The following is a 24,294-nucleotide window of genomic DNA, read 5'->3' on the forward strand; positions in this document are numbered from 1 at the left end:
CCAACCTCACCTTGTAGAAACTCTAATTGCAATGACAGACAACACTCATTTGATTATCAGGGCAATCTTTAAATAGAATGTACCCTAAACAACTTGAGCTGGATCCTGAATACGGCTAAAAATTAAAAGTGGTTTTTTTCTCAAGTGAGTTAACATTTCAGCTAACCATATGATTAGTGGTGATAGTAAAAGTGTTAACAATAAACATGTGTGGTTTAGCTCCATTACAAGTTCGGAAAAGAGCTATAGTAGATACCACACTTTTATGGCTTTCCATAGGAAATGTATGATGGAAATTTTGATTAGTCATAAATATTGTGTCAGACATTTGAACAAAAGATTTTTGAAATATTTTTAATGGGCCAAATTTCAAGGTCATTATGTATAATTGCACCCATGAGTTATTAAATGTTTTTGAGGATTCAGCTCAACATGTACCTACTATAGGCCTGCTACATGACTAGACAATGACGTGGTATTGATTAAATGGAAGCACGTGATCTTACTATTAATTTGAGATTAGCCAGAACAACAAAGCTGTGTTATATATCAGTTGGCCCATGACCTCTCTCTTACAAGTTAGGTACTGAACTAGGCATGGGATGTTTCATTATGCTCATGAATAAGTGGATAACAAATGATGGATAGATAAATAGAAGTGTTTTCAGACACACCTATGCATGTACATTGCTTTGTTTGATAAGGAATTTTTGATAAGGGATTGCAACAAGTCTTTTGTTCAAAACCTTAAGATCGAAATGATCAAGAATCCCTGTCTGGCTACCACACCCATATTGTGTGTGGCTGACATTGGGGAAAACTGTGATTTTAAGGAAAACATGAAAGACATCTACTCTTACATAACTGTTGGTGGGAACCATTCAAGGCAGGCCTTTCAGGAGATCCTAGAGGAACGTGAAGATTTGCGACACAACAGATCTTTCAGTTATCGTCTCTGTGCGGTTTATTCACCAATGAAGAAAGAGTTGGTACGCAGACTTGCGTTTCAACACAATAGGGCTGCAGCGTTTCATCACAAGATGACAACCTGGGACTGGGTGAGTTGCTTATGTTTTACCACTGCATGTGCACCAATATTGATGCCACTAGTGTGTATATTTCTTTAGTTTCTGTTTAATTTTTTTTTTAATGAAAAGAATAGTTTCCCTATAGTGTACGTGTATCATACGATAAGGTACTGTAGTACTGTATGGTAGCACAAAATCTCCTTAGAAACCAATTTACTTTTCATTTACAACAGCTTCGCATTATACAATCCAACTCAAAAATGCCATCAGATCAATCCTAAACACTTTTAAAATTTTTTTTGTTTTCTGCTTACTATACAACTGCTAACTAATCCCTTTGCCTACCACAGCAGCTAAACAAGCTTGGAGTTGGCAGGTGATGAACATTTAATTTCTTTAAAGTCGCGTATCAATACCTGCTTTGGCTGCCGAGTTAGTAACATGACAAAGAAAGAATGCAGATGGATAGACAGACAGCTTTTCAGCTTTATATATATATTATGCCATTGTATACATTAGCTATAATCATTAAAAAATGACAGTGATCCATGTCTTAAACAATCTGTAGCCATGAATAATTTGTAAATTATGTGTACTACAGTACCTTTTATGTTATGGCCAAATAATTATTAGTTTATGTACAGTTTGGATGCTTTACCTTTGTAACTTTTCGTGTTTAGATTTCTCAAAGTAGAAAGCTGCTTTATGAAATGGCTGGTGTGGACAAAGATGGAGAAACCCCAGAGCATAAGCCAGAGGGGTGGAGGATGGCCTGCTCTGCTGTTACCTCTCTAGATGTATGTAAATACATATTTGGTGCAAGTGACAAATTGCTTCCTACATTTGAGCATACAGTGCATGCTTTACAATTTTTGTTGTCTCAAAAGTTTTGGTTGACCCTAAATTAACAGAGGTCCCACTGTATATACAGCTTTTGAATTTGAAACCTCTTTTCCTTGGTTTTAGTCCACAGATTTCTAATTATTTTATTTTCTTGTTCGTAACTGTAATACATAATTTCTTGCAAATTGGTATGGCAATTTTAAACAATAGATCATGGGATCATACAATAGTGAAACACTCAGACACAACTGCATGTTTCCCAAATCAAATTATGCCCACTTCAGCCGTACACATTTTGTTGTATGTTGATAGACCCAGCTAGTATACCATACAGTACATGAGGATTAAGATTGTTTTAGATTCATAGCAACATTGAGCATGAAGATATGGGACAAAGATTGAGTAGATGTGAAATTATTGTTAACTATCTTTATCTCCGTGGGTATACAGAGGCACGTCATAAAAGCTACTCTCTAATATATGTAGTCTGCATTTGTTTACAAGTAAAATAGTATATATAGCAACACGCATGAATTATAGCGCTTATAGAAGCTCCTATAGGGAATGTCACTTCAGGTAAAAATGACAAAACATTTCAAAAGATAACCTTTAATACAGTCCACAAAACTTTACACAGAATTTCATGGTCACATCTGGTGGGAACAGCTAGTAGTACTGATATGGTTTGTTAAATCTTTCAATGCAATATTTGTTCACTTGTGTAGGTTAAAAAACTTGAAGAAAGGATGATTTATTTCCTTGCATCCCTCCCTGTACGAAGTTTTGAGAAGTTGTCAATGATCTATGATCTGTATAGCAAGGGGCAAACTAAAGACCAGAATGTGTCGAAATCAGTGAAAGGAATCTCATCTATTCCAGATTTAAGAGGTTCAACATTTAAACCATTTAGAAACCTTGATGCAGATACGGTTTATGAAATTCTGAATGATATTGCTGGAAAACGTTGTAAAGTATCAGCTGCAGGTGCTAGATGCCAGGACATAAAGCACTTAAAAAAATTCAAGATGCTTTTGTGCAATATACACGCTGTGAGAACTGGGAGGATGCAGTGGAAAAATATCCTGCGTATATCACTGTTGAAAAGCTGGAACCCTATAAGAAACTGTATTTCAGTAGCAAGAAAGTACCTAATAAATTTGTTACGTATTGCCAAAGGGTCACAGATGGCACATTTACTCCAGATGGTTTTGTAGACCATGGAAACTATTTTTCAGTTTTTCATCAAAAGTGCATTGGTGTTTTGTGGAGCCAAGCAATGTTTGATCTGACTCCAAACATGGTTAATATGAATGATCTGACCACCTGTAAAGGATTTGGTTTGGCGATATTAGATTTATGTGGATCTGATAAGGTATGGTATATATTATCTCTGTACAGAATATTTACTCCATACAGTTGTGCTCGATTCGTATCATGCAAATCTAGTATTTGTGTATGAATTACTTTCACACATCACTTCCAATGTATAAATACTACAGATTGGACAATATAATAGGTAGTGCTAAAAGCCAGAGTACACCCTGTAGAATAGTACGGAATGGAACCAATCAGGGCACATGCCAAGCAGAAAATTTGTTTTTGCAGATTGTGCACTTTTTCCAATTGTCACACACTAGAGTTGGTTTGTGTCTACCTGTATTTATGGGTATGCTTGCTTGAAGGTTCTATTCATTATCCACTGCATTGCACGTAGTGTGCTTAAAGATCCATAAGTTCAGCTTGTAGACTATTTCCATCTATTACAAATTAAAAGATTGACATACAGTTTACTCTAATAGAACAGTCGTTCAGAATAAATCATAATATTACACAAACATTTAAAACTTTATCATGATTTTTTTGCACAAAAATAAGGTGAATCATAGCAGTAAGCACTTTACTGCATTTTAGCCAACTCATTTGTGAATGTTCTATGGATATATCTGTATTTTGTCACCAACATTCATTGCTTTCTGTATGTTTGTCCAATTACAGTACATGCATACATGCCGCCTGCAGCCCACTTCTAAATGCTGGAGACAAGGAGTGGAATATGTGACCATCTAAGTGAAAACCCGTAGTTCACACAACTTCCAAATTTCCTTAGCATTATCTGGACTGTTAGAGGAATGATTCACCAAACTTTCAGTTGATTATTTTGGAATTACAGCACTAGACAGTAGGAAGTATAAGGAAATGGATTTTTACAGTGACTATACTAAAAATAAACTACAGGCGCTTACATTCGCAGCCATAACTTCCATTTGGATTACTCTACAGACTTGGAATTTGGCTTACAGTGTTCACCATGAATTGACAGATCGACCTAGGTTTAGTTTTCACCCAACAGTTACTCATGCATAGGCATATGAAGACAGTTTTATTGAAGATTTTGTTACATCTACCGCATTGTAAACAAATGCATGTGACACACAAACCATTCAGGGCCGCCCCCATGGGGGGGCAACTGGGGCATTTTTCCCCGGATGCCAGCCTGAAAGGGGCCCCAAGAGGCCCCATGAAGGGCCCCTTGAATATATACCTGTTTCACAGATCGATATACTCTAATAGAGCAGTCAGATCTATATACTCTAATAGAACAGTCATAGTATTTTTCAGAGGAGCAGTGTAGCAAGCTTATAAATAAGGAGATAATATGGTTGGAGAGGGGTAGCTATTGTTATTGTCAGCATGTAATGACCTTTTTTTTTTGATCTTTAATCTACAGCTTGGGTGAAGTTGTGATTCAGAATGTGAAACCGCCTTGTCCCTGGGGCCCCACTTTAACTCTTTGCCCTGGGCCCCTTAATTTCTCTGGGCGGCCCTGAAACCATTAGGGCTACAGAAATTAAATCAATGATTTTCGAACTCCCCATGAGTGCGAATAAGATGGTGTATAGGTTTAATTGATTTGACTCTTCCTTCTCCTCTTCCTTCTCTGAGTATAATATGGCTCAATTAAAACTTGCATAAAATTTTCTTTGTAACGCGTAATTTCACCATTTTTTTAATATTTGTTTTTCTCAAAATACATGTTTTGTGAACTAGACGGGGTTTTGCTGAGGCAGTCACATATGCGAAACTGTAAATTACTACCATTCATTTTGCCACTATACAGCTTATTCCTAACCCTGGTGTGTAGTAATGCTTCAGGAAGTGCAGTGAATATGACAGCAACAGTTAACCAACAATCACAGCCAGTAGACAATATCCTTCGAGATATCCTTAGTGCAAGCTTGAGCAACAAGCTAGTGTTGCTGCCAGACTTCTGTTTCAGTGCAGGGGCTTATCAATTAAAGATCATAAGCATCCGTGCTGAAAATCTCTAATTGGTAAGCCCCTGCACTGAACTAGAGGTCTGGCCATGTGGGACTAGCTTGCTCCTCAAGTTTGCTCTAAGGATATCTTGAGGGATATTGTCTACTGGCAAGTTGATTGCTGGCTAACTATTGCTGTCACATTCCCTGTACCGCCTGCAACATTACTAAACACTGGGTAAGGAATATTAAAGTGCTGTATAGTGGCATAATGAACAGCATTGTTACGAAACAGTTTTTGCATATTCCAATATTTGTCTTCAGCATTTAGAAGTGGGCTGCAGATTCCCTAAGGATGCATACTAGCAAGACTGGTAAATCCAACCATAGAATGTGCAAAAAATAAAAATATATCAGTCCAGTGTTCCGGTCCAGTCCACTGAATAGTGACACCTGAAAAATGCTATGAAACAAGAAGGGATCACTGGGATGGTAATGTAAACCACAAATATCCCAATTTTGAATCATCTAAGTACTAGAAAAACCATTCCATTCATATGAAAGCAAAGGTTGTAGTGGTATTATTTTTTAGTAGAATATGTCTGTAACAATTAAGATTGGCAGCTGGAGAAAACATGAAAACAATATATAGCAGCTGCTACAAGACCCTGTTCAGTAGTGAGTAAGGAAACAACTTTTTGCTACAAGCTATTCCACAACATTCACAACTGTGCATCATCATTGGTGATAGGTGTGGTCACTCAGATACTTGTTAGCGTCATATACAATCCATGGCGAAAATCAATTGTCTTGTCATAAGCATTTGGTGTCTTGAGAACAGATAAAACTACTTTAAACTATCCTTATGACTTCAAATATCTATCTGAATATCGTATCTGAATATCTAGATAATATGGATATCTGTTCAAGCCCTGCTTCTAGTGTATACAGTAGACTGATAGCACAAAAGTAGTGTAACATTACTTGATGTTCATTCATTACCAATTGGTATATGCATGATATGCGGTTTTCTGTTTCAGGTGACTCAAGATGTAAACCTGCTTGCACAAGTGGTGCTAGCTATTAACTACAACTTAGGGCTTGTGAACTTCACAGTGATGGCTTTTTGCCAGTTAGAAAGATGTAATGAGATTACAACTTGTTTGAAAGCAGATATGACACAAGTAGCTGTTTGTGGATTGTCATTAAGGCCTAGTGGTATGTACATATATGCATATACACTGATAAGGTGCCTGTTTATTCACATACATATACATGTACCAAATGAACTATTGTATCTTCTTTGTCATGTGTGCTTTTCAATGAGTAACTACTTCATCCATTCATTCTTTAAAAAGTCCTGCAGGTAAATTCTTTTGCTAAAGAATTAATAGAAAAAGATAATTCATTATAAATCCATGCATGTCATTGAATTTCATGATGTAACAGCTTTTGTATGTACAATTAGTGACTACTTATGCTCACAAGGCTTTAGAGATTGCCTGGACAAAATTGACCAGGTTGCCAGTCCCTATCCACTGGCCACTTACAAGATTTGATAAGCATAATTATGATGTTTGGGTAGGATATGGATTAGAGCTGAGCGATAATTGCGATCTATCGATTATCATGATAGTGAGTAACAATCATGATAATGATAGTATGCATTCATACTATCGCGATATATTAAAACATCTCTCACAAACGTGGATAACAGCAGCAAACATGTATAAACAGAAACTAACATTTACATGCAATGGGATATAGACTTTTTAAAAGTCAATGAGACTTGAATTTTTGTGTGCCAGCCAGCCTGCCTGCCTCTCTTCCTACCAGTCGCAAGGTTGGAGGCCAGACAAACCATGACGCAGGCACCATTTTTTTGCCAATGGCATGTGCCTTTTGAGGGCTTAACAGGTGTGTGCCCTTAGTGCCTTGTATTTCCTTTTTATTCAAGCTGGTCATCTTCATGCAATGAATCCATTATTTTAGTTTTCCATATATCAATACATTTTTTTGCTGCATATTTCAATGGGGGATACAGGATGAGGCATTTAGGGCAAATTCCCCCCTTCACCTTGTGGAGGAGCCAGCCATGCTTATGATTAAAATACTAAACTTTATGTCAGGCCAAGATCAGTTTATAAAACTCATGAAAATGCTTTACTAGCATTTATTACAAATCCACCTGAAATTAAAGCAAACTAAGGGTAAACTAGCTGTGAAATTGTCACCCAACACCTTTGTGATTACTAAGCACCTCTAAAAATAATTACCGTGTTGCTATTGTTTAAGGCACTCTGAGTCTTTTATCTAGCTTTTAAGACTTCACAGCCATCTGCAAAAGCCGTAATTAATGGCAAAACTCAACAACAGTAAGACACTACTAAGAGGTGATTATTTGCTGCTTCAAAAATGCAGTAACTGTTATTTTAAACAAGATTATCTAGCTCTCCCCAACTACTAGTTTGTTTGTGCCCCTCCCCTTGCCAGCTGCTGGTTCCGCCCCTGTATTTAGGCGCCATAAAGTTACTTAAAGCACTCACAGAGCTTATGATAAGAATTCTCTGTTGTCCTGCCACAATGTCCTGGCAAACCAAAATTGGCCAGACAATTGCCAAAATTGACTGGACATGTGGAAGATGGATGCCCAATCTGTCCACTGTAGCATAGCAAATAAACATTATAGTGGTAAGATGTCACATGCCTTACTGCAACTGTTATGTGGTTACAGTACACCAGAGGGTTGGCAATGGTACATTTGTGGTCACTCCCTTGGGTTGTAAGAATGTATACTATCTCCTGGCAACCAAGTGACTGTTATTGTTGATAGCATGCCAGCTCAGCCCTTAGGCTCCTTCTTTGTGCTTTGATGGGACACTGTGTCTGGACAAATTGCATTATGGTCAGACATCTATGCAATTTGACCGGATTTTGTCCTGTGTCTGGACGTTATCATAACCTCTGCACTTACATTACTGCTATTAGAGCTAGCTGCTACCGGGGTTTTCAAGTCCGTTGTCCTATGTATTTTGGCGCAAGCGCTTAGCAGTGCGAAAGAAATGGCAGATTCAAGTGAGATCAGGTAACTGTGTGTGCCCTATTATGATGGATGATTGTAAATGTGGTAAAACTATTACTCACTGTGTTGTTGTGACTCCTTTATCACCAGCGAATGGCCCTTCGGATAGTAGGTTTTTAGCGCATGCGCAATTATAATAGGACAACGGACTTGAAAACTCCGGTACTAGATACCCAGTAGATACCTGTAAGTACAAGCTATATTGACTAATACCAATCTGGCATGAGACCATACCTCTGAACAATCTATTTACTTGAACATGATCAGTACTTGAAATAATGGTCGGCATTTTCCGACCAAAATTGGTGTTTGTTCGAACATGTCCTATTTTGGTCGGACATGTTGTCCAACCAAAATTGGTATAAAATTTAGAGATGGACCGATACCACTTTTTACCGATATTTCCGATACAAGTATTTGTACTGAAATTATTTACTGATACCGATACCGATACTATACATTGAAGCCTAGACAAGTTTATTATAGAAATTTCATTGTTGTAATACATAGTTAGCTATTAAAATATCACAGTAATTGATTGATCTCAGTTCAATCAAGTTTTAAAATATTTATTGTATAACAGATAAACATGATAAACATCATTGTGGATTACTAATTTCTTGATTTGAGGTAGTTTTCTTATAAGCTTATTGATAAGGCAATTAATTGTGTGGGCGGCTGATAATTGTACAATGTTTGTTACAGCTTTTCAACCAAACTTTTTCATGAAAAAGCAAGCCAAGTAGTCATAAACTTAATTCTTGGGGAACAACTGCACTACCATTTAATTACAAAGGATTCACGTGCTCTAATATATTAGAATACACACGGAGCAATTGCAGCAATACTTGGAAAAGAGTAACAAAGGCTTTGTTTCGCTACTTTGTTAAGTTACTGATTAGCTGAACTAAGTTATTAGCTACTGGAAACTTAGCTAGAGATGGTTTAATAAAAGTGGTGAGTGTCTACTGTGGTATCTGTACCTTGTATTACTGATCCGATACCAGTATCGGTATCGGTCCACCTTTAATAAAATTTACTCAGACAAATGCATATCAGACTTAATATAATAATAATTTTTCATGGTAAAAGTATTCAATGTTTGAACAAGTTTTACAAATGTCTGATCAAAAATAGGTGCTATGTCCTAGCACTTTTGTCTGCTTATTTCAAGCACTGCACAATGACCACTTCCTCTTATTGGTCTAGTGTGTGATAATATGGCAAAAATAAGGAATAGTGTCATATAGTCATTCCCTGATAGGTGACTGACTTAAGGGATGTTTGCACATAGCTGTGGCTTTGCTACTTTTTATTAAATTTATAATTAGTGTATGCGTGAACACATGTACTTATGTGACTGGTCCTACAAGATCTCCACGTGTTAGAGCATTTTTCAAATTCCTTTTTCTTTAGATAGCCAGAGGAATGCATATGGTCAATCAAAAGTTTCAGCTTGAAAGTACAGACAGCGCAACAAAGTTGTAACAACAGAAAAATTGATCTGTACAGTGACAATACGGAAAATAAAACTATAGGCACTTAAATAAGTTACACAAATCCATGTATCTTTGCTATTTTAAAGACCTGAGAATGGCACAGTAATCACCGAGAATGAAGCCCGAGTTGATTATGTGCCATTCCAAAGGTGTCTAAAATAGTGAAGATACTGTGGATTTGGGCGATAACCAATTTAGACTATGGCTCGTGCAGCTCTGGTCACTGCCACTAATGGCAGCTTCCTGATAGATTTAGTGCTACAATAACTAGAGGTGTACCGATATGGGTTTTTGGCATGTGCCAATATCCGATATTGATGCCACCAAAAGAAGCCAATAACCGATAGTCGATCCGATATTTGCATTATAGTTAAAAGTGTACATTTACCTACCCTACAACAACATGGGCATGTATTCATTGCTATACTCTGCCTGTGGTGTGGTATATATACAGCTTGGGTTTCTATTGTGCAATCCGGACAATTAGGCGCCCACAAACATTTTTATGTATACTCCCATGAAGTCTTATACGGATATTTCTGCATTCTAATGGTTTGTGAGAAAGCTGGTATAGCAAGTTTCCTTGGTTATCCTGTGACCCTTCTTTTTATTACAAGGTACTCTATAACTGCTTCATTTATAAACACTGTGATAAGCTTTCGAGCAAGACAGTAGAATTGCGTGTGTTTACATGGCTTCTCGTAGTGTAGTGTTTGTTTCAGAGTGAACAATAAGCCACTGGCACTAAAGAACCACATGAATAATGTAGAAAACCAATGCACAATCCGTTTATGTACAACTATTGCTACTGTATAAATATCGGTAGTGATATCGGTCCTCCTGCTGTTCTTTACCGATACCGATATTGGTAAAAATTACCATATTGGTGGCCGATATTATAGCCGATCCAATTATCGCTACACCTCTAACAATAATTCACTGGTATGCTTCCTAATTATGTATACAATCATCTTTATGATCCAGTGATGTTTTCTTCACACTCTAGCAATGATTTCTCATGGCTGTTGTGACTGGAATCCAGCAATCATGTGACGCATGTGACAAAATATTTTGTCACAGGTATTTACCTACCATTGGATTTTAAATACCTCATTAATGACTAAGCTTCAAAGCATACTATAGTCTAAATGGTTATAACTTACTAAAGCAGTCCTCTACCAAGACACGATTTTTACTGTCATGCTTTCCATATTGAGACAGATCCATTGCTGGATAAGATTTGTCCTCCAGGTTGTTCCTATATATGACCAGGGCAAAGCCAAAATGTCAGAATAAATGATAGCAATTCACTCTTCCAATGTAAGGCAGACTATCACTCACATCTTTTGTCTCCTTGGGAGTGCACATTTCTCTGGCTTTAGGGATCATGATGCTACCAAGGTTTTGCCATTAGCATCTTCCTTCATTGCAAAAGAAGTGATCAAAATTTCTTAAAGAATTTTTATTAAATTACATACTTTTACCCATTGTGTTCATTTCATTGTACTGTAAAATTCTGCTTGCGCTAACATGTGAAAATTTGCCAATCCAGTCACATATAGTCATAAAAATTTATACATGTATTTACATTATCCTCTTTTACAGCATCATGTAGGAGTCCTACTCAGCTGGACAATGTTGCAGTGGGATTAGTAATTGGGCGCTATGGACAAGCTGTAGCCCTTTCAAAGCCTCATGGAAATGTGTTCATGAATGAACAAGATGCCCCATACATGGATAACACTGCACACAAACAGGTTTATACTTACCAGAAGCCAGTATCGCTACTGAAAGATATCATCGAAGTGTATACTTCACCGGGAGAGTGGGTACTGACCGGTCCCACAGGAATTGGTATGTGCATTATATGTGACTGTCTCAGTAAAACTTGGTGAAATTACGTATACCACCAAGAAAAGTTATGCAAGCTTTCATCAAGCCGTTACTCAGGGAAGAAAGTTTCAAAACAATTGAACTTATCTGCCATCTTATTCGAATGCTCAGTTTAAAGATTTGTGTTTTGTTTCTGTATCCCCAATGGTATGAGTGTCACTCCACATATGTTTGTTTATGATGCGGTATCTGTAAACAAGGTTGCAGTTGTAATTTCTTTAATACACAACAGGGGTTAATCTAGGGGGGAGGAGGGCACAACCCCCTGGGTTAGCTATTGCCCCCTCCCCAGGTTTATACCTAAAGCCTTGAGAGATGGAAAGGTTCAATTGATCCCGAAGTTGTATAATCGAATAGTCAATATTCAATGGCATCAAAATTACACCAAAATTGAATAGATTTAGACCTAAATTTTCAACAACAAAAATACCCTGTGAGAGCATGTCCCTAGACCCCCCTAGAATTCGAAGCATACTTTACCACTCCCCCAGTTTAATATTCTGGGTTAAGCCCTGCCTAATAATAACTGCTACTCGGGAAATTTTTTGCATTTTAAATCTCAGGTATCTGCCTGAGAAAAACATGCCGCTCCATTGCATTTCTGATGCATTCTGAGGCACTTTCATTTGACGTATTGCTTAAACTTTACTGGGGAGGGGTTTGTCTGCCTCCCTAAATAAAACCAAGGTTTTTTGCTGAGACGGGCACATATTATGTATAGTGTAAGTAGTAATCTAGTGCTCTGGCAGTAGAAATATACCGGTATTGATGCTGTTTATCATAACAAGTTTAATACCAGTCACAGATTCATACTCTACTCCACGCAGCTAAGCCTTTTCCCAGAAACACCTGTAAATAAGTATTACATGATAAGTGACCAGTGTATCTCTAATACTTAACTTTTTGATTACAGTCCCCTGGAGAGGTCCTGTCTCAGTTTCCTACTGTGTAGTAAGAACCACAAAAGTGTGGGCGTGGCCCATGAACAACACCCAAAATTGTAGCATCACTTTTTCTCTTATGATGAAACAGTATGATTAGGTCAAAACAAGCCTTCAGATCAACTCAATATGTTTTCAACAAGTTGCCATGATTTTTTAAAAGGAATTTTCTACTTACTGATTAACTGACCTGACTGATGCCCCCCTCAACGGTTAAGTTTAAAAGTTCCTAAAGGTATTGAAATTGCAAGTCCTCCATGACATTGAAGTTTCAATCCCTCAATGGTTAAGTTTAAAAGTTCCTAAAGGTATTGAAATTTCAAGTCCTCCATGATATTGAAGTTTCAACCCCTCAAAGGTTAAGTATAAAAGTTCCTAAAGGTATTGAAATTTCAAGTCCTCCATGATATTGAAGTTTCAACCCCTCAACGGTTAAGTTTAAAAGTTCCTAAAGATATTGAAATTTCAAGTCCTCCATGATATTGAAGTTTCAACCCCTCAAAGGTTAAGTTTAAAAGTTCCTAAAGGTATTGAAATTTCAAGTCCTCCGTGATATTGAAGTTTCAACCCCTCAACGGTTAAGTTTAAAAGTTCCTAAAGGTATTGAAATTTCAAGTCCTCCATGACATTGAAGTTTCAATCCCTCAACGGTTAAGTTTATAAGTTCCTAAAGGTATTGAAATTTCAAGTCCTCCATGACATTGAAGTTTCAATCCCTCAACGGTTAAGTTTATAAGTTCCTTAAGACGGTTAAGTTTAAAAGTTCCTAAAGACGGTTAAGTTTAAAAGTTCCTAAAGGTATTGAAATTTCAAATCCTCCATGATATTGAAGTTTCAACCCCTCAACGGTTAAGTTTAAAAGTTCCTAAAGGTATTGAAATTTCAAGCCCTCTAAGGTATTAAAGTTTCAAACCCTCTATAAAAAAGGTATTAAATTTATGTTTCTAAAGGTATTGAAATTTCACCAAGCTATTGCATTTTAATTTATAATTATGTGTGAAGTTGAGGTGTAACCTTGTCCACATTGTTCATTTACAGGAACAACTGTGATAGCATCACTGACTACTGGAAGGAACTGCCTTTGCCTAAATTATGATAAATACTCCCACCACCATTCCACCATACGAGTTAACACTGTGCTATGTAAATTAGTCGAAGATAACATTCCTGAAGAACAGGACAATTAGTTACATTTTGCTGTGCCATTTTATGCTGTTTTTGTGCAATAATTATTTATTCTGTGTGATTTTTGCTGTATAAATTTTTTGCTGTTCTAAAATAGTATTTGTGACCGGGCCTGCAAAAACAGGGCATGTGGGCACAAACTACACCCCATCACTCTTCAGGTAATATCCCAGTGCTGGAATAATATTTTTGCATTCTGTAAATTGCATCATGATGCCAATTAAATGCTGACTAAAAACTAAAAATTGCAATACCATAGCATAATGGTACAAAACGTTACGAGTGATGAAAGTGTGAAAAAGTAGGCAAAAATCATGTGCCCACATGCCCTATTATCGCAGGCCCGGTCACATTTATTTTGTTCATAAGATTTTTACTGATCTAAAGATGCTTTTTTTGGTGCATCTGAATTTTACTGTTGCAAAATTACCCGTTTTAAGTCAAATTTTTCAAAGCTAAAATAGAAAAAAGAAATTGTCAGAACAAAAAAGAACATGTTATTGGGTGACCTGAAATTACTAATTTTTTACTTCTTACTGCTTGGTGTGTATTCTATTTGCTCATTGTTAACTATGCTTCTCATGTGCAGATAAATGTAACTCATCCTAAAAGTCGTCGTACACCATCAGCAGCAATGCACTCTACAACCAGGCCGCCACCCTCCAGATCGACAACTGTAAGATCAAAATAATCACAATCAACAACAGAACAAGAGCGAGGAAATCAAGATCTTCAACAAGTTTAGCAACAACACCAGTGACATCAACAAGTTCAGCAACAACATCAGATTTAAACCTAGTGATATTGTGGCATGCTTTGTGTCTAAGTATGAAGGTGAAGAACCACAACTAGCAACAGTCGTTGCTTATAAATCTGACAGCACAGTTAACATTCAATGGATGCATGGGTCATATTCAGACATATTCAGACCCATGGTTTCCATGTAAACTAGGCAAGGAGCCTTGGACTGATGAAATAAAAGTCAGAAACTTTGTATGAAATAGAGTTGTCTCGATCCTTGAGACTACCTGAGCTTGCCAAGAAAAGGCTAAAGCTATCTTATAGTCAGCTATAAACTGTACTAGCTTTTAGTTTTGCCTAGTTGTGTTTGTAGTTTTCATGTAGTTCAGTGTGTAGATTTGATGTAGTGGAGCTTGCAGTTTTCTTAATTGCTTTGATTTGAGCTGCACTTATTAAATATTTTCCTGATCAATTTTCTGTAATTTTGTGCATGCTCCTTCTTGTATTTTGCACAGACTATAAATTTACATAGACTTAATTTTGAACTTTATTGTTACTGTGGGGTTGCTAAAACTCGATGCTGGCTCACCTTGACTCAATGTTGAGTCTCCTAGACTCAATTTAGACTTAATGTTGGGTTGGTTCAGAGACTCAATGTTGGGTTACCTAGAGTAAATGTTGGATCACCTGGACTCAATGTTGGGTCATCTGGACTCAATGTTGGGTCGCTTGGACTCAATGTTGCATCACCTAGACTCAATGTTGGATCACCTGGACTCAATGTTGGGTCATCTGGACTCAATGTTGGGTCGCTTGGACTCAATGTTGGGTCATCTGGACTCAATTTTGGGTCACCTGGACTCAATGTTGGGTTGCCTGGACTCAATGTTGGGTCCCCTGGACTCAATTTTGGGTCCTCTGAACTCAATGTTGGGTCCTCTGAACTCAATGTTGGTTACTTCAGCGACTCAATTTTGGGTCACTTAGACTCAATGTTGACTGTACACACTGGACAATGGTTACATGGACTCAATGCTCAGTTAATATATTTATTTGCACTCTCAAGAAATAATACTTACAAATGAAGCAAAAAATTAATATTCCTTCAGAAGTTTTATCTTGAAACATTGGTGCATCTCTACAGAATCGCTAATTTAGCAAAACATTACTTCACGATTTTTTTGATTTAGGCAAATTTATTGAGAGGATTTTACACTAGGACAAATTACTTTACAACCTGTTTAATAAAAAATATAGTTGCATAATTATAGCAAAATTGAAGTCTATCAGATGTCTTTTATAATCCATGCATATAATTCAATGAATGATATTACATCATGCAATTAGCTATAACATCAGGAATCAAAATCATAGTATCTCTTCAGGCTTCTGTATATGTCTATATAAGATTGAACTTTTGTGATCTGGTAATCTTCCCATTTGATTTTGTAACGTGTTTTAGATTCACCAGTAAAAATCTTCTTGCTGGTGATATCCAGGTAGTCATTAGAACAATGCACTTCTAAAAACTTGCACATTTCAACAATTATCGTTCTTGGATGAGCCACAAAGTCTTTACCATGGATTACCATCAAGTCAAATTTAAACATCTCCTCTGCTTCTTTTACTGCTTGCAGATAGCGGAAATATGTATCTATCTCTTCATTAAGTATGCTTGAATTTACTGAAACTGTTGCACTTTGTCTTTTTACCCGACCAATCTGAGAATCCTTGAAAGTCTTGAACAATGCTGAAGTGGCAATGTTGTCAAATGGATTACGGATTACATGAAACACTTTCATTGGTAAGCCAAGTGCAGTCTGCAGCTTATTAATAATGTTTTCCAGTCGAGCAGGACTAGACAAAAACAACTCTGTGGTTAGTTCAGCTTTCTTCTCACCAAATACATCAATATACGATTCATAAGTTCCTTGGTATAGATCATTAACAGCAAGACTGTAACTTTTACCATTTGATTTAGCTGTTCTTATACCTGTGGTAGCAGACAAGTAAGAGCTGTTCCAGATTGTGTTGAAAATATATGACTTATCCGGTTCAGATTGCCTAAGAAGACGTTGAAATAGTTTTGATTCATGAGATATCACAATATGTGGATGACTATCCAGTATGCTGCCAACTATATACTGTGTCCACTACGACAATGATCTATAAAGAACACAAACTTCTTGACACCATCGATGACAGATTCAGGAAGTGAGTTGAGTGTACTGGCATCACCATCATCCTCTAAAACTTCAACATCTTGTGGCAGTGGCTCAGACGAAAATGAATTGACCTGTTCAGAATTATAACTTGAGTCAGCGTTGGTGTCAGCTTCCCAACTTTCCGAAACATCACCGTCACGGTGTTTAACGCCAGTGTCCTCGCCTCCCGGGTGGTGTACTGGCAGTTGCATGGATAGTAGACTAATGCTACTATAGAATTGATTTGTTAGTCGAGTAGGGACTGCGTTCCAAGTAAATAATCCTGACACTGCCAGTGACACTAGAGAACTACCGATCACAACTGCTAGAATACATAGTATACGCCTGACACGTTGCATCTTTGATCAAATAGCTACTGACGCAACTTAGCTACACTTCACTAAGGAGCTATGGTTAAATACAGAGTTAACCGATAAAATGCATACTTTTATCAGTTCCACACACAATATCTCTGACTAGTCTGGCGCGGACGCCACTTTGCTTACCGAAAACTGGAGCGTCCAATCATTTTGCTTGTCTGTATGTTCATTTAGTGACGTGATATCCAAAACTATATGGCTTCAATATCACAAAGCCACTCCAAATGAGGATGTAGTTTCGTCCTCCGCCCGCATCACGTCTGAGCACCCGCATTAAATCAAAACACACGGTATGCTTCGTGCACCCCAAGAAGCCGGCGCGCAACACCATGAGTGTGTTCTATAGATGGAGTCTATTCTACTGAACGGAATGGAACGGAATGATGGACTAAACTACGGAACGGAATCAGCGTTGAAACCGGGTCGGGTCATCCGGGTCACATTTTCTCCGGGTCATCCGGGTCTGACCCGGTTTACAATTTATCCGGGTCTGACCCGGATTGGATCACGTGAAAAACGAAATTGTTCGTTTGACGACCTGGAAACTTATAAACATCAATTGAAGTGTTTGCATACCCTGAGAAGAAAGCACAAGTGTTCACCTTCTGAACACAATGCAAGTCGACTAAATCATGCTGAAGAAATGTTCCAACAAAGTTCAGCTGCTGCTAAGTCCAACTACGAAACTATACTCATTACCAACTATGCCAATTCTTCTAATCCTGCAATATACGATTACATAAGAAGTTTTACAAAGTCAGCCACAATCCCACCCACCATCCACCTTGATGCTACCTCAGCTAACAGCAACATCTCTAGAGTAAATCTTTTAAATCAATATTTCTATTCGGTTTTTACTCCACCTTCTACAACTCCACATTATGCGAATGCAACTTCACATTCTAATGAAATGAACTCACTGGCCTTTACTGAAGAAGAAGTGTATTCAGTTTTAAGTCAGCTTGATCCCAACAAAGCTACAGGAATTGACTCTATTAGCCCCAAAATTCTCAAATATTGTGCTCCATCACTCACCCATCCGTTATGCCACCTGTTCAACTTAAGTTTGGCATTTGGTGTTATCCCCCAAGAATGGAAAGTTCATCTAGTGGTATACCAGTCTACAAATCAGCTGATCGATCATCCGTAAAGAATTACAGACCTATTTCCCTTCTATGTAACACATCAAAAGTTTTAGAAACTCTTATCTACAACAAAATCATTGATCATGTACTTAATAATGTTACTACCTGTCAGTTTGGATTCTTGCCTGGTAGGTCCACCACCCAACAACTTTTGCTATATTTGAACAATATTTTCAAAGCTACTTCCCAAGGTCACCAAATTGACTCTATTTATCTAGATTTTCGTAAGGCTTTTGATAGTGTATCCCACAGCAAGCTCTTAGTTAAACTATCAAATTATGGAATAACTGGAAACCTCTGGAACTGGTTTAATAACTACCTACGTAATCGCTTTCAGCATGTTAAAGTCTGCAATGTTATTTCTGATCCATTGCCAGTATTATCTGGTGTTCCCCAGGGCAGCATCCTTGGCCCCCTGCTGTTTCTAATGTATATAAATGATCTAACACTAGCTACACAGTTTTCTAATCTATTTTTGTTTGCTGATGACACCAAGCTTTATAAAATAATTCTTCACCCCCCTGATCATACTGATTTACAACAGGATCTAGACCAACTATATATCTGGAACATCGACTCTGACTTATTTTTTGGCATCAGTAAATGTATCTACTTGAGTTTTAACAACAAGACACCTACTTCCTATTCACTTGATGGTAACACACTTCCTCGGCTGCACAGTCATCGTGATTTGGGTATACAAATTTCTGATAACCTCTCCTGGGAGAATCATTACAAACATATATTATTATTTATTACAGGTAATTTATAAGGCTAAACAGCCTGTTACACCTGATCAACAGGTAAAAAAAGTACAAGTAGACTAATTACATACATTTATACATAGTGTTAGATGAATATTGGTCATAACTTCCAAGGCTTATAGATATCTCGGCCTCCTAAGGCGTGCTTTTAGTAACTGTCACTCCGTTAAAGCCAAAAAAACTCTATACATAACTCTTGTTCGATCTCAGTTAACTTATTGCTCTCAGCTGTGGAATCCATACTTGATCAAGGACACTATTACCCTAGAAAAGATTCAGCGACAAGCAACTAAATTCATCCTTAAAGACTATGAATCTAGTTATCATACTCGTCTCCTCAAACTAGATCTATTGCCTTTAATGTATACACTGGATTTCTATGACATCATGTTTTTCATCAAAGCTCTAAAGCAGCCTTCCAACCATTTTAATATATATGATCATGTTTCTTTTAGCACTGCAAACACCAGATCATCCTCTAATAATAAACTCAACCATGTCTACACTTCTAACAATTACACCAGGAACTTCTATTTCAACAGAATATCAAGACTGTGGAATAAATTACCATCCATCGATCTAAGCCAGCCACTATCAGTCATTAAAGTCAACATCTACAAGTATCTACATCAACACTTCACACTTCATTTTTCAGCTGACAATCCTTGTACGTATCATTTTTGTTGCAGATGTAGTAATTGTTATAACGTAGGTTTATCTAGCAATTTCTCGGTACTTTAGTTTTGTAATTAAGTAAATTAAGTTTTAACTTTTTCGGGCTGCCAACACGGGTTGTTGGTTGACCCCTCAATACGTTTACTGTATTGTAAAGTATTAATAATAATAATAATAATAAACGCTATCGCGTAGCTCTTTCGTGAGCCACGCCCACTTATCACATTACCAACATACGCTCAGCCACGCTCATTTGTTAGTAAGTGTAGTATGTAGCACGAAATTGAGGGTATCTATGGTGAGGGGTAGCTATTGTCAGTAGGTGAAGACCTTTTTTTTTTTTTTTTTGGTCTTCAATCTACAGCGGGTATATATAATATATAAAATTAATATTGGAGGTAAAAATACTTGTATTAAAGGCGACGGTAGCGTCTGTGATATCAGCAACTTCAAAGACGTTTGACATAAAGGCTGTGTAATAGCTGAGATTATGGCGACTTGATAAACCTTTGAATAAAACGCACCACAAACGCGGAGACTTTAGCAGCACGGTATACCTTTGATATAAAGACTGTCTAATAGCCAAGATTAATATGGCGACTTGAAAAAACCTTTGAATCAAATTGACCACAAACGCGGAGACTTCAGCAGCACGGTATACCTTTGATATAAACACTGTCTGATAGCCAAGATTATGGCTATTAGGCAGTCTTTAGTACACAACATCTCCGTGTTCGCTGAGATAGTGGCGACCTCGAATATCTTTAGTATACAACGTCTCCGTGCTCGCTGAGATAGTGGCAACCTCTGATATCTTTAGTATACAACGTCTCCGTCTTTGCTGAGATAGTGGCGACCTCTGATATCTTTAAACTATACTAATCAAATGCATTGAAATCGCTGGGATTACTGCCACTGCTTTCTCCCGCCCACACAAAATGTACACATCATGGGTGAAATAGAAATTAAAACAGAAATTACTTTCTCCGAGTTGTCAAGAATTTATTGCTTTCAGTTAAACAAGTTATATTTGCAGGTGTAGTATGGTTGCTATGACTGAAATAAATCTAGGTTACTAATATGCCACGGTTCTGTAGTTTGTCTAGAGCCAGGTGCGCCCTCCCCTTTGTACAAAATTAATACTATTTACAAAAAGGCTATCACTTGGCGGACTAAGCAGGCACTTGCAACCATGGCAACCACATACTTAGGGGCTTATTTAAATTTCTAGGTGTGGTAAGGAGCAGCCATGGATAAAGAACATTCTTTCTTATTCTTAAAGCTTACTGAGTTTCTGATTTTAATTTATTTTATCTATTAGCTAAGGCTTCACAGCTATAAGTGTTGAAGGTCTGTAGGACACCCGATCCTACAACCTATTTAAAGTTGTTATATAAAGTATGTTTGAAAAGGTGGAGAAAGGAGAAAAGTCCATGACTAGCTTTGGTCGGCCTTGTCGAACCTGCAGCCAGCTCATTACTAATATTGCTTGAATCATTTCTCTGCTGCAGGCGTGCTACTGCCAGGCCCCCAGATGTAAAATGCTATAAGTATGAGTACTAAGAAGCTACATATGTATCATGCTGACTTTCATGCCTATATATTCCCAAGGTAGCAACCACTGTAAAATCTAAAGTGTCCCCTGGCCACCAAAATATCCACTCTATTATCATCATTGCATGTGGTGTCTGTATTGGGACATTTTGGTGACTTCAGTATTTATCACTTTACTGAAAATAATTTCTAGAGTCATGTCAATAGAATCAACAGCAAGAGGAGAGCCTGTTGGATGAACTGTAGGAATGACGGTAGTATATCTTCAATGGTAAAAAGTAATCATTGCAAGTTAAATTAAAGAATGAACATTTCAGAATCTGAGCACACTGTAACCATTAGGACATACACTTTAAAAAACTGCAGTATCCACAGGAAGTAAATATCCTGGGCCTGATGAATTCATTGCCGTCTAATATATATATATTCAATAAGTTGTTTAATAGTTGTATAGAGTTGTAGACTGAAAGTCTTCCCAAGTACCACCCATTCACAAGAGTGCATGGAATCTTGTTTCAGAGTCAAACTATTGACCAATTAATTTAACTTCTATGTATGTATAATGTTTACAAGTTTAGGGGATCTATTGTTAATGATCACATGCATATTGAGAGTGCATGTGAGACATTTATCCACTAGCTGGTCTAGATCTCTGCTCATGAATTTTTACTTAAAGATCTTGTACTACCCAATTACTATACAAGAACAATTATTAAGTTGTATATAGGTCATACATCCCAGTAACAAGTAGTGTACCATGTACGAGATCAGTGTTAGGTCCTGTGCATGCTCTTCACAATGTTTAATTTGTCACTGGTATTGTATACCATCAATTGTTTCAAGTCCTGCATGTATTCATGCATATGTTTGCCAATGACACTAATGATAATCTCATGCACCTTTTCAAACATATAGTTTCTGTAAAAACTTTAAGGAGTCTACAGACCTTCAGAACTTATGCTGCAAATCTTAATGAATAAATAAATAAGTAAATAAATAAAGTTAATAAATAAATAAAATTAATAAAGAAGTATAGTGATGACTATAGCTCTTCAAAATGATCACTTTATAAAATGGTCAGTCACTTGGCTGACATTTAATGAAGTGCAACTATATTTTAGTGGAATTTTTGAAACATATCTCCAATGCTGCAACAGTTTGAAATACTATACCCCTTTAATTAACAATCATTTTTATAACCATGATTTAATTAACTATGTGTAATTACTGTATAATTATCACTTAACCCTCAGCATACCCAATACATCTAATCATTTGTTGTATACTTATATTTTCTTGTTTGCAACCATCATTATTGAAAATATACAGTGAATGAAATGATAGAATATAATGCACTAAGTATACACACAGAAAACCTTAGTCACATATGACCAAAGACTGGCTCTTAAAATGAATCTAGAGTGAAATGAGAAGTACAGAAACATTATAGCATAACTATATGTACATATAAATTATAAATGACAAGATTCAGTGAGTTCTAAGTAAGACACAGCCATTCTGGCCTTGAAGTCCCGTGCTATAAATATGGGATGCTGTGACGAAAGTTTATAAAGACACTATTTAGAAATTAAATTCTGACAAGTAAAATTTAATCAAAAATTCCAATTGACAGAAAATTGTCGGTAGCTAGTTCAGTCCCCACAATTCCAATTCATCTGGGTATAGGTTTTGTAGTGGTTAGGGATTTTCAGCTGATTGTTCTGCTAAACTGGTATTCTTCCTTAACATAATAATTGTGGCTATATAACTACCTTTCAGAGTATAGGTTTTTAAAACAAATACAATAGCGATAGATGGTCAGATCAGAATTTAAGGTTATCAGTAGAAAGTGTCTTTTACAAGTTCAGCTAAAGTATCAGACAGACGTCAACCTTGGATAAATGCTGAGATTAAATGGCCCTCAAATAAAAAAAACTACAGTTATTATGATAATGGATAGGTAGATAAAGATGAAATGGTGCAAGAAGAAATTTAGAAGGGTCTTAAGAACCTCCTTAAATTAATTTTGGTAAATTTATTAAGCATTTGTGGCCTACATGGTATATGAATTAAGAGTTAATATGCAGCAATATAATGCAGGTTTGAAACCTGAGAGAAATCTTGCAACTTGATGGTTACATCCTAGGAGCTTCATCTTCACTGCGTGGTTACTGGTAAATGTGAAGTATCTTCAACAGTGAAAATAGAGGGAACATCTGCCTTGTCATTATCATCAGAACATTATGATGTAGCTATACCCTAATTCCAGTTTGGTCCATGCTAAAAGAAACTGCTAATCAAAATTTCTCAAAGCTTCATGTACCAGTCCATGTTACAGACTCTGACTGGAAAGCTGCTCAGAAAAGGTGATAGATCATTACCTATAATAGTTATTAGGGCTAAAACAAACCATTCAAATAGTTCGTTATTCATTCTAAATTCTAAATCAAATATTCGATACTATGTGAGCAGATTCAATATTCTATAGACATACTTTACAATGGTAAAGCAATAGCTCTTTTGAATAATTCTTATCAACATAGCTAATAGACTAAAACTTCGATGAAATATATGGGGCTTATAGTAGTTGTACCAATAGATCAGCACAAATGAAGTACAGTTTCATTTCCTACAAAAACATAATCGCAAGTGTCTGTGAATAAAACATATTTAGAATATTCGAATCAGTATTTGTTATTTTTACAACAGAGGCATTTAGAATATTCATTTTAGCTCTAGCAATTATAGGTCAATATCATTATGCAGTAAGGCTCTTCATGCATTCTCGGCAAGCATTAATAATTATTTATCCTGAGCCAAAATTGTTTATGATAACCAACATGTATCAGGGAAAGCATAAACCAATTATCACAATTGAGTTTATGAGGTGTTAACCCTATAATAGCAATTCTAACTATAACTACTGTAACTCAGAAAGGACACATTAAATCAAAAGCTTATGCAGCTCTAGCATTCTTGAATCATATTTGTGACCCTGCTCTTGTCATATCAAAGAACATTGCTTTAAGACATCAGTGCTACATGTGTCCTATAATAGAATAGGCCTCCACGATATGGACTCTTCAAAAATGTTCCAGAGAAG

At 36.8% G+C, this 24,294-nt stretch overlaps 1 protein-coding gene across 1 annotated transcript; it reads left to right on the top strand.

The window, feature by feature from the left end:
- The first annotated feature begins 758 nt into the window (after positions 1-758).
- LOC136253645 (uncharacterized) lies at positions 759-13,741 on the top strand. Its single transcript, XM_066046334.1, has 6 exons — positions 759-1,058; positions 2,597-2,855; positions 3,086-3,243; positions 6,169-6,346; positions 11,315-11,563; positions 13,582-13,741. The coding sequence occupies exons 1-6, from the start codon at positions 759-761 to the stop codon at positions 13,728-13,730; spliced, it is 1,293 nt and encodes a 430-aa protein (XP_065902406.1). The 3' UTR covers positions 13,731-13,741.
- Positions 13,742-24,294: the final 10,553 nt, after the last annotated feature.

This window comes from Dysidea avara, chromosome 1, assembly GCF_963678975.1.
Source record: "Dysidea avara chromosome 1, odDysAvar1.4, whole genome shotgun sequence".
Lineage (NCBI taxonomy): Eukaryota > Metazoa > Porifera > Demospongiae > Dictyoceratida > Dysideidae > Dysidea > Dysidea avara.

Excerpts from the sequence above, each read along its gene's own strand:
- LOC136253645 (XM_066046334.1), top strand. The coding sequence starts at position 759 with ATGATCAAGAATCCCTGTCTGGCTACCACACCCATATTGTGTGTGGCT. Across the intron at positions 1,059-2,596 it reads AGATGACAACCTGGGACTGG|GTTAAAAAACTTGAAGAAAG; the intron begins GTGAGTTGCTTA and ends TCACTTGTGTAG. Across the intron at positions 3,244-6,168 it reads ATTTATGTGGATCTGATAAG|GTGACTCAAGATGTAAACCT; the intron begins GTATGGTATATA and ends TTTCTGTTTCAG.